The following is an 8,968-nucleotide window of genomic DNA, read 5'->3' as shown; positions in this document are numbered from 1 at the left end:
ACCCTTAGCCTGGGTTTGCTGGTGCGAGGCGGTGGGTGGGGATATCTGAACCAGGAAATTGCAGTTCCTCGTGCGGTGTGCCTCAGGGCTTAGTTCTGAGATCGGCTTTGGTCTGTTGACCTACTTCCCACTTCCTCGTTGCCTGTGGTCTGTGGTCGCTCGCTTCCTGATTTAGTCAACTAATAAATAAAAGAACAGAAAGGTAAATAACCTCTCCGAGCTTGTTTGTCCTGTCTAGGCTACTGTAGCGGCCGCCGCTGTGTGAGCTGAACCCGGGATCTTGCACCTGTAATCAGGGACTGCCCATCAGCCCGCCTCCGCCGGAATGTGGAATGCACCTGAGCTGGATCCCACAGGAGGAAGAATGAACGCAACGCGCCTGTGAGTCGCACCTCCAGCCACCGCTCTGCCTCTCCCCGTCAGCCAGCGAGGGCGTCCGGCGCCACCATGGAGGAGTGCTGCCTGTCCAGCGAGGACGCGGAGAAGAGGAGGATCCACAAGGAGATAGAGAGGCAGCTCCAGCGCGACAAGAGGAACTCCCAGAGGGAGTTCAAGCTCCTGCTCCTGGGTGAGGGTTGAATCATTGACGGCTACCTGTGCACTCGCCTGTCCAGCTACGCTAAAGATCCTCAGCCGTGCTCACATCAAAACTGCTCAAAGCTAATCAGAGGTGTTGCCTGGCGACAGCAGAGGCGGACACAGTCAACCATGTGGGCTGGAAAACAACTAGAAGTGGTGCTGCCTCTCAGTGGCGGCGGATTTTGTGGGCGCGCCGACGTTTGCGTTCCCAGATTTGAGACCCGCGACGCTTTGATGGGCGACGGTGGTCCGGCGGCCATGTTTCCTCCGGCCTCCTTATCAATAACGCGCTGTTGCCGCTCTCGTTCTGATGATAAGGATTGAAGTGGGGGGGCAGAGCGTGTCGAAGCAGACAACAAACCTCCCAGTCAACCTTTGTCCATCGTCTTGCTGCTGAGTCATGCTTTCATGTGTTCATGTTTGCCTAGTTAGTTTAACAGCACAGTCAGGTAATGCATCAAGTTGATTATCTTGGAAAAAAGATGGACACGGGGGGAGTGAACAGGCTGCCTGGGTAAAGGTTGGCAGGTTTATCCAGAGTAATTTATAACCTGGGAGTGGGAAACGCTTCACTCCTGAGCTTCCTTTGGCTTTTCTTAACAAATTAGCCTGGACCCGCACAAACATTTGAGAACATAATGCCAACGTTAAATATGTTACTCCCCTTTCGCATGAATTATTTAGTATATTTATCATTTATTAATGCTGTTTACGTGCGGAGCAGCTTATGAGCGTGGATAATGCAGCACCTGCAGATTTATAGCAGGCGTATTAGTAAACGGTCTGTGGCGATCGAAACGCTGGAAGCTAATATGGAGATAAATGCTGAGGTCATGTGTTTTTTCCATCCTCTTCGTGATCTGATTTACCTGCAGGCACCGGTGAAAGTGGGAAGAGCACTTTTATCAAACAGATGAGGATCATCCACGGGACTGGATACAGCGAGGCCGACAGGAGGGGCTTCACCCGCCTGGTGTTTCAGAACATCGTCACCGCCATCCAGGCGCTGGTCTACGCCATAAAAACTCTCCGCATCGACTACAGCGATGAACAGAACATTGTGAGAACTTGTGTGTACATAAAAGAGGCCCGATAGCCTCAGAACTGTGTGATGCTAACTCCTGCCGTGTTAGCCTAGCGCAGGTATGCTAGCTTGTCTCAGGTCTCAGAGATGAAGACAGATGGTTTGTAAATGTGTTTCAGAGCCACGCGGAGAAGCTGATCCGGGTGGATGCACAGCGCGTTTCCACGTTGGAAGCCTGGCAGGTGGACGCCATCAGGCAAGTGTGGAGCGACCGCGGGGTCCAAAGCTGCTACGACCGCAGGAGGGAGTTCCAGTTGTCTGACTCTGCCAAATAGTGAGACTTTCCCATTTCGGCTCATTCATTCGAGCGTAGAGCCGGTGTATTAAAGTCTCGTCAACCTTCCAGTTACCTGGACGACTTGGACAGGATCACGGCCGCGTCGTACGTGCCCACCCTGCAGGACGTCCTGAGGGTCAGGGTCCCCACCACGGGCATCATAGAGTACCCCTTCGACCTTTCCAAAGTAATCTTCAGGTATGATCGGCAGAACATTGAATACAGCTCAAATCTCGGAGGCAGAACGCACGAGAGACGGGTGGAGTTGTGTTGTCCTCAGGATGGTGGATGTGGGCGGCCAGCGCTCCGAGAGGAGGAAGTGGATCCACTGTTTCGACAACGTCACCTCCATCATATTCCTGGCGGCGGTCAGCGAGTACGACCAGGTCCTCTACGAGAGCGAGAGCGACGTGAGGACTAAAGCAGGGCCCTGTTTGGGGACTCGGGGCTGAGGCGGGCGCCGCCGCTCACAGGTGTCCTGTCCTCTTCCGCAGAATCGGCTGAGCGAGAGTCTGGCCTTGTTCAAGACCATCCTGTCCTACTCCTGGTTCCAGGACTCCTCCATCATCCTCTTCCTGAACAAAACCGACTTGCTGGAGGAGAAGATCGCTCAGTCTCACCTGGCCACTTACTTTCCCGCCTACAGAGGTAAGTCACGTGACTCCTCCCCTCCCATGAGAACCGAAGGCTGTAACTCCCCCCCCACCCACAGGACCTCGCGGGGACGCCGACTCGGCCAAAGAGTTCATCCTGCAGCTCTACAGGGCCCAGCACAGGCAGAGCCACAAGCCGCTCTACTCCCACTTCACCTGCGCCACCGACACCAAGAACATCAAGGTGGTGTTCAAGGCCGTGAAGGACACGCTGTTCAGGGAGCACCTGAGAGACTTCAACATCCAATGAGGAGGAAACACGGACGCTTTCCTGCCCGCGCTGATGATTTTGGTGGGCCTGCTGTTACCATCACATCTATTCAGGCTCGGCACACCGGTAATCACTGGTGTCAAACTGGTTTGGCGGCGTCCTCCAAGAATGGTGTCTGCTGAGATTCCCACCTGCTTTGATGTAACTGGCAACATCCTTTTAGAAGCTCTGATCCAGCCAGCCGAGATCGCGGCTCGCTCTTATCTCCTCACACTGAACTGTTCAATAAAGACTTTCAGTTCCATCATGCATCATTCTTACCGTCCCGGAACTGATTAACCTTCTGGAGGCGTCTCCAGGCGCGGCCGCGACCTTTGCACCGAATAAACGGCCGCCGTCGCCGCCGCGTGGAGCGCTGACGGGCTGGACTCTGCCTGGACCGCTGTCGGTGGTGAGATCAAAAGGGAGCCGGGTCCGTTTGCACAGACGGGAGCGGCGCTGCTGATTTCAGCCACGACGCAGGTTAACGACGCTCTGCCGCCGTTCGCTTTATTATTATTGTTGTTATGCTGCCGGATCGCTTTAGAACGCTAGAACAGAATGCTAATGCATGCGTGGTAATCTCACACACACACACACACACACACACACACCCTCCTCGTTCAGCTGCGCCGCCACAGCGGGCTCTGTGGCAGAGAGCTGCTACAGCAGGCCATCCGCCTTATATGGTAACGGCCCAGGTCACATGACCACAAAGATGGTGGAAGCTGTGAGCTGAGCATCTCCTCGGAGAGGCTGGAGGCAGGGAAGCAGGCAGGGAACTCTGAGGACGCGTCCATGTTCTGAGCTCAGCCAGGACGGAGCAGCAGCGGAGCCTGAGCCCCCAGCAGCGGTGAGTAGACGGGTGGGGAGAATAGAAAGGAGGAAAGAGAGCAGGTGGGGGGGGGCTGTGTTTCACTGCCCGTCACCAGACAGGAAGCGGAGGCTGAGGGAGGGGCTGCTGTCATCGGCGCTGCGATGTGGACACGCAGCTCAGCGTCCAGGACGCAGGACGATCCGCTTCCTCCTGTGGAGCCGAAGGTTCCCGGTCTGATGCTGTTTGTGTCTTGGGGGGGGCCGTCATCGGGCCCCCCCACCGCTTCGGCTGCATCTTTATTGTTCTTCTTTATTCTCCTCCACGCTGGGAATAGAGAACCACAAACCTTTCCCTTCATTTGCATCCCTGCCTGGTCATGTGACCTGCCTCTGCCAGGGGGGAGGGGGGGGGGGAGTGAGCCTGCTGTGATGTAATACCCCCCTTCCCCCCACCACCATCAACCTCCACCCCCTCCGTGGTCCCTCCCCGGTTCTCAGTTTGAAAGATTATTCCTGGAGGAGGTTGACCTTTCAACCCGGAGATCTTTGTCTTCAGCCCCCCCCCCCCCCCCCCCCCCCCCCCGTCGCTCCCGTTCCACTCCTTGATTGCGAAACGCTTTAGAACATCAGAACAGATGGAAATCATTCCGTTCCATCCTGGATCAGCCCCCCCCCCATCCCAGGCCCGCATCAACATCAGCCCCCCCCCCATCCCAGGCCCGCATCAACATCAGCCCCCCCCACACATGTGTTCTCTATGAATCTGCTCTCATCTGTGTAGAGGCGCTGATGCTAACTTTCGCTCCTCCGTTAGTTTCCGATGGTCCAACTCTTCCTTCATGGTCTTTCCTGCTGTCCCCCCCCCCCCGTAGGTCCTCTCAGGGATGAACCTGGCATCGAGCAGCAAGATGAACTCTGATGGGGGTGAAAGCCGACCCGGTGAGTCTCACAAATATACATACCTCAAAAATACCATTTTTAGAGCCTTTGTTGTGCGTCGGCGTCTCCTGTAGCCCCGCCCACCACTCTACCCCTGCAAGGAGGTCCAGGTCACCGTAAAAAGCTCTCCGCCCCTCGAATCAGCCTGTCGCTGGACCAGAGCGAGGACGACCTCGGGGAGACGCCAGACGACCTCGACATCAACGTGGACGAGCTTGACACGCCGGACGAGGGGGACTACCTGGACTACACTGACCACGAGACGGACTGGGAAGGTGTGTGCCCGTTTGACTCCGCCCCCTTAGGTGCAGGAGCTCCAAAAAAAACCCAGAAACCCATTTTGACATTTGGTACTGCTTGAAAAACCGAGATGTAAAAGCAAAAATGGAAAAAAAAGAGAATTGAATCGAGCCGCCCGAGTGAGCGCTGGCCCGCCGTGACCCGCCGTGACCCGCCGTGACCCGCCGCCTCTCCTGACCTCATTACTGCGTCCACACCGGCGCTCCGGTAATAACAGTTGTGTGGTGTTCGGTCTGGTACCAGAGCCCAGCGCGCCCAGCAGGAGCGACCCTCGTGATCCGATCCCCACGTACGGCGCCGAGGAGGAGCGGCAGGACGTCCGGCTGTGGAGGACGGTCGTCATCGGAGAGCAGGAGCACCGCATCAACATGAAGGTCATCGAACCCTACATGAGGGTCATCTCCCACGGAGGTGCTGGTCCAACTGCCCACAGACCAGAGAATTCTGGGAAAAAACGGATGGTAAAACAGAAAAGAAAGAACCGGAGCAAATAAACTTTGATTTTGTGTGTTGCATCAAGGTTACTATGGCAACCAAGTGAACGCCATCATCGTGTTTGCGGCCTGTTTCCTGCCGGACAGCGACAGAGAGGACTACCACGAGATCATGGAGAACCTCTTTCTGTGAGTGTTCCAACACAGAACGTTCCCTTTATGTACTCTGCTCTTATAATGATAATAATAATAATAATAATAATAATAATAATAATAATAATGATAATAATGATAATAATAACAAGGATAATAAGTTATTATTATTATTATTATTATGATGATGATGATGATGATGATGATTATTATTATTATATTAATACAAGCAGCGTATTACGGGCCCTTGAATTCCTTGCCTTTGCCTCCCTGTGTCCCTGTTCCCTTGGGGCCCTTGACACAGGGAGGCTCCAGCATACTATTGCCCCTGTGCAGTTACAGCCCCGCCCCCTAGGGCCCCTGTGCAGTTACAGCCCCGCCCCCTAGGGCCCCTGTGCAGTTGCAGCCCCGCCCCCTAGGGGCCCCTGTGCAGTTACAGCCCCGCCCCCTAGGGCCCCTGTGCAGTTACAGCCTTGCCCCCTAGGGCCCCTGTGCAGTTACAGCCCCGCCCCCTAGGGGCCCCTGTGCAGTTACAGCCCCGCCCCCTAGGGCCCCTGTGCAGTTACAGCCCCGCCCCCTAGGGCCCCTGTGCAGTTACAGCCCTGCCCCCTAGTTCTTGACTATGCAAATATATTTTGCACTTTTCCTTTTACTTGTAGCTAGCGAGCTAGCTGGATGCTTGATGATGAAACTGTTGCCCTGGCGACCATTGCTCTGCGTCTATTGTTTATGTGTTGGGCCTGGAATCGACCCTACATGCTAAAAGTAGTCTGTAAAGCACGGCAGAGGTTCTATATCTGATGAATTCGGACCTGGTAGTGAGCTTCGTTGCTGACTCAAGAGTCGTCACCTCAATCCTCCAATGACAGGTTCCAAAGATGTTTACATGCAACACTTTAAATAAAGCCGAACAAATGAAGCAAAGTTCTACACTTGAACTCAGCTTCGCTATGGTTAGCATGTTAGCGTTCCGCAGCAGTTTTGCTATGTGCAGTGCTGCGCTGGCACGGCCGATTCTTGGCCGTGTGGTCGTGGCGCCACAGGCTGCTCTGTGAAAAGATGGCACCTCGGAGGCTTTTGGACGGACATGAAAGGAGGTGAGCTGTGTCGTGTCCAGCTCTGGACGGCAGATGGCTCATGGTCTGAGGTCCGCTTCGGCTGGGGGGTCGGTAGCCACGAGCGCCATTGTCAGGAAGGAGATGAGTGCGTGCCGGATCAGAAGAAGCGTCAGAGGAGCTCCAGAGGCGATGACGTTGGCCGAGAATATCGTCAAGTTTATTTTCAAAGTGGGAGAAAAAATCCGCCCGCTGACTGAGGAGAAAGGGGGGGTTGGAGGAGAGAAAGGAGCGAGTGAGCTCCTGCTGGCTGGAACCACAGAGCCGGGTTCTGGAGGGCTGGTCGGAGAGTCTGACTGGGCTGCAGAAGAATTCAAAGCGTGCGGCAGCGCTTGTGTCAGCCCCTCAAAGGCCACATCAGAGGGTGGATTTGAAGAAAAACACTGTCGGTTTTTCAAACACAAACCATTCTCGTCATTTTTAGGGGCCTGAAAGGCTTCGCCGGCGTCCAGGTTACATTTTCTATGGGTGCAGAAACTTCAGCCGCCAATTTAACTAAGTTTAACTTTAACTTTGATTTGAACGGTAGCCTAAGATGCTTCCACGTCTCCGTCCAGGTATGTCATCAGCACGCTGGAGCTGATGGTGGCGGAGGACTACATGATCGTGTACCTGAACGGCGCCACCCCCCACAGAAGAATGCCCGGCCTCGGCTGGCTGAAGAAATGCTACCAGATGATCGACAGGAGGCTCAGGAAGAATCTGAAATCCTTCATTATCCTGCATCCGTCGTGGTTTATCAGGACCGTCCTCGCCATCACCAAGCCTTTCATCAGGTAGCGGATCCGACAGATTGATTTCATCCGAACACATAAGCTAATGATTGAGGATGATTTTCACGATGGGCTCATTCATACTTTGCGATAAACACACTCTCGAGTGTGAAAGTTATCCTTGTTTATCACAGATGGTGGCGGCACGCTGACGTTAGCCGTTAAATCAGCGACGTCACGTCAGTGGCTCTAAACTTTAGTGTTTGTGGTCGCTGGCACGCTGCTGAGTGGGAAAACAAACACTGACTTTCTTCCTCTGACACTGAGCCAGCTACTTTTATTATGCTGTCACTTGTGCTGTCTGTTTTAATGTGCATGTGTGTGTGTGTGTGTGTGTGTGTGTGTGTGCTACTCTTTCTTTAGTGCCAAGTTCAGCAGCAAGATAAAGTATGTGTCCAGCCTGGATGAGCTTGAGAAGCTCATCCCGATGGAATCCATCCAGATCCCAGAGTGCATCATTAGGTGAGTCTCCTGAAGCCCCCCCCCCCCCCCCCCCCCCCCCCCCCAACCACACACACACACACACACACACACCGTATACCGTCTAAACATCTTTATATTCATCCCGTCTTTTGAACCTTCACCTCCAGCCTTGACAAAGAGCTGAAGGAAGCAGCGGAGAACTCAAAGTAAGCATCACCTCTTCTTCTGGATTCGGTGGCTCACGTTGACTCGGAGCGATTTATTTCTCATCTTGGAACTGAAGCCTTTCAGTGTACAAAATAACAACGTTAAATGATTAAATGTGTCTTTTTCTTCCAGAATGAACAGTTTTCTGCTGGGGGTGGAGCAAACCACAACCGCAGCAGGCAGAACCGTGTAAGAACCTTCAGATAATTACAAGAAAACCAGCCTGGAAACGAGCTCCTTTAACTTTGCCGCCTGCTTTTTCTGTTTGTTGTTGCAGCAGAGCAGAAGAGGCCGGCACGAGCAGCTCTTAAACCCTCACACCTCCAACCAACGGCTCACCTCCATGTTCAGAATTTGTGTCTTCTTTGCCAAGCTGCTAGTGCGTCCGTGCGTGTGTGTGTGTGTAAATTAGACACCGATAAAACCGTGGTCACTTGGTGTTAAACATCCTCCTCTAATGCTGCTGTAGCACCTTCTGCATCTCCGCACCTGCATGCCAGAGGGCCAAGAGGGAAAGAATGCAAAGAATGCAAAGAATGCAGGTCGACACCAGAGCGCGCACAAATCCATTTGTAGAGTCTGTGCAGTAGCTGCGTGCATGAGAAGCAGTGAAGCAATAATGTCACACTTTAGAGGTCAGGAGGCGGCGGTCAGCGATTCTGTAACGCAGGCGTCGATTTGATGTGGAAAAACACAGTTCAAACAGATATTTAGCACCAAAACGAGGCTGGATTAGCTGAATATGAACTTTTGTGTGTCTGCCAATGATAGGATTCCTGTGAAGCACAACATTCTCGTCGTACGCGCGCGTGCGTGCGCGTGTGTGTGTGTGTGTGTGTGCGTGGTGGCTGCATGTCTCCTTGTAGATAACCGATGGACCTCTCGCGTGTGTCTCTATCGTGAGGCTCCATCATTGTGCAGTGACTCAATAAAAATGGATTCTAATCGTCCTCCATCGTCCAGCT

At 53.6% G+C, this 8,968-nt stretch overlaps 2 protein-coding genes across 6 annotated transcripts; both read left to right on the top strand.

Annotated features, from left to right (window-relative positions):
• Window positions 1-90: 90 nt before the first annotated feature.
• On the top strand, window positions 91-3,108 carry LOC130516732 (guanine nucleotide-binding protein subunit alpha-11-like). Its single transcript, XM_057017901.1, has 7 exons — window positions 91-568; window positions 1,455-1,639; window positions 1,783-1,937; window positions 2,010-2,138; window positions 2,221-2,350; window positions 2,435-2,588; window positions 2,653-3,108. The coding sequence occupies exons 1-7, from the start codon at window positions 448-450 to the stop codon at window positions 2,841-2,843; spliced, it is 1,065 nt and encodes a 354-aa protein (XP_056873881.1). The 5' UTR covers window positions 91-447; the 3' UTR covers window positions 2,844-3,108.
• Window positions 3,109-3,198: 90 nt separating this feature from the next.
• prune2 (prune homolog 2 with BCH domain) lies at window positions 3,199-8,953 on the top strand. 5 transcript variants are annotated; one of them, XM_057017906.1, is made up of 10 exons: window positions 3,199-3,326; window positions 4,532-4,598; window positions 4,642-4,873; window positions 5,142-5,309; window positions 5,419-5,521; window positions 7,158-7,376; window positions 7,737-7,835; window positions 7,964-8,002; window positions 8,136-8,192; window positions 8,281-8,953. In XM_057017906.1, the coding sequence occupies exons 2-10, from the start codon at window positions 4,578-4,580 to the stop codon at window positions 8,312-8,314; spliced, it is 972 nt and encodes a 323-aa protein (XP_056873886.1). In that variant the 5' UTR covers window positions 3,199-3,326; window positions 4,532-4,577; the 3' UTR covers window positions 8,315-8,953. The 5 variants fall into 5 exon arrangements, with proteins under 5 accessions (XP_056873886.1, XP_056873883.1, XP_056873885.1 ...); XM_057017903.1 differs by having other exon boundaries at window positions 3,205-3,326; window positions 4,673-4,873; XM_057017905.1 differs by lacking the exon at window positions 3,199-3,326 and adding an exon at window positions 3,381-3,696.
• Window positions 8,954-8,968: the final 15 nt, after the last annotated feature.

The sequence above is a fragment of the Takifugu flavidus genome, chromosome 20 (assembly GCF_003711565.1).
Source record: "Takifugu flavidus isolate HTHZ2018 chromosome 20, ASM371156v2, whole genome shotgun sequence".
In the NCBI taxonomy this organism is placed as follows: domain Eukaryota; kingdom Metazoa; phylum Chordata; class Actinopteri; order Tetraodontiformes; family Tetraodontidae; genus Takifugu; species Takifugu flavidus.
The sequence above is the reverse complement of the archived record's forward strand: the minus strand, read 5'-3'. Positions and strand labels throughout refer to the sequence as shown.

Excerpts from the sequence above, each read along its gene's own strand:
- prune2 (XM_057017903.1), top strand. The coding sequence starts at position 4,544 with ATGAACCTGGCATCGAGCAGCAAGATGAACTCTGATGGGGGTGAAAGC. Across the intron at positions 7,377-7,736 it reads ATCACCAAGCCTTTCATCAG|TGCCAAGTTCAGCAGCAAGA; the intron begins GTAGCGGATCCG and ends CTCTTTCTTTAG. Across the intron at positions 8,193-8,280 it reads ACCGCAGCAGGCAGAACCGT|CAGAGCAGAAGAGGCCGGCA; the intron begins GTAAGAACCTTC and ends TTGTTGTTGCAG.
- LOC130516732 (XM_057017901.1), top strand. The coding sequence starts at position 448 with ATGGAGGAGTGCTGCCTGTCCAGCGAGGACGCGGAGAAGAGGAGGATC. Across the intron at positions 569-1,454 it reads GTTCAAGCTCCTGCTCCTGG|GCACCGGTGAAAGTGGGAAG; the intron begins GTGAGGGTTGAA and ends ATTTACCTGCAG. Across the intron at positions 2,139-2,220 it reads CTTTCCAAAGTAATCTTCAG|GATGGTGGATGTGGGCGGCC; the intron begins GTATGATCGGCA and ends TGTTGTCCTCAG.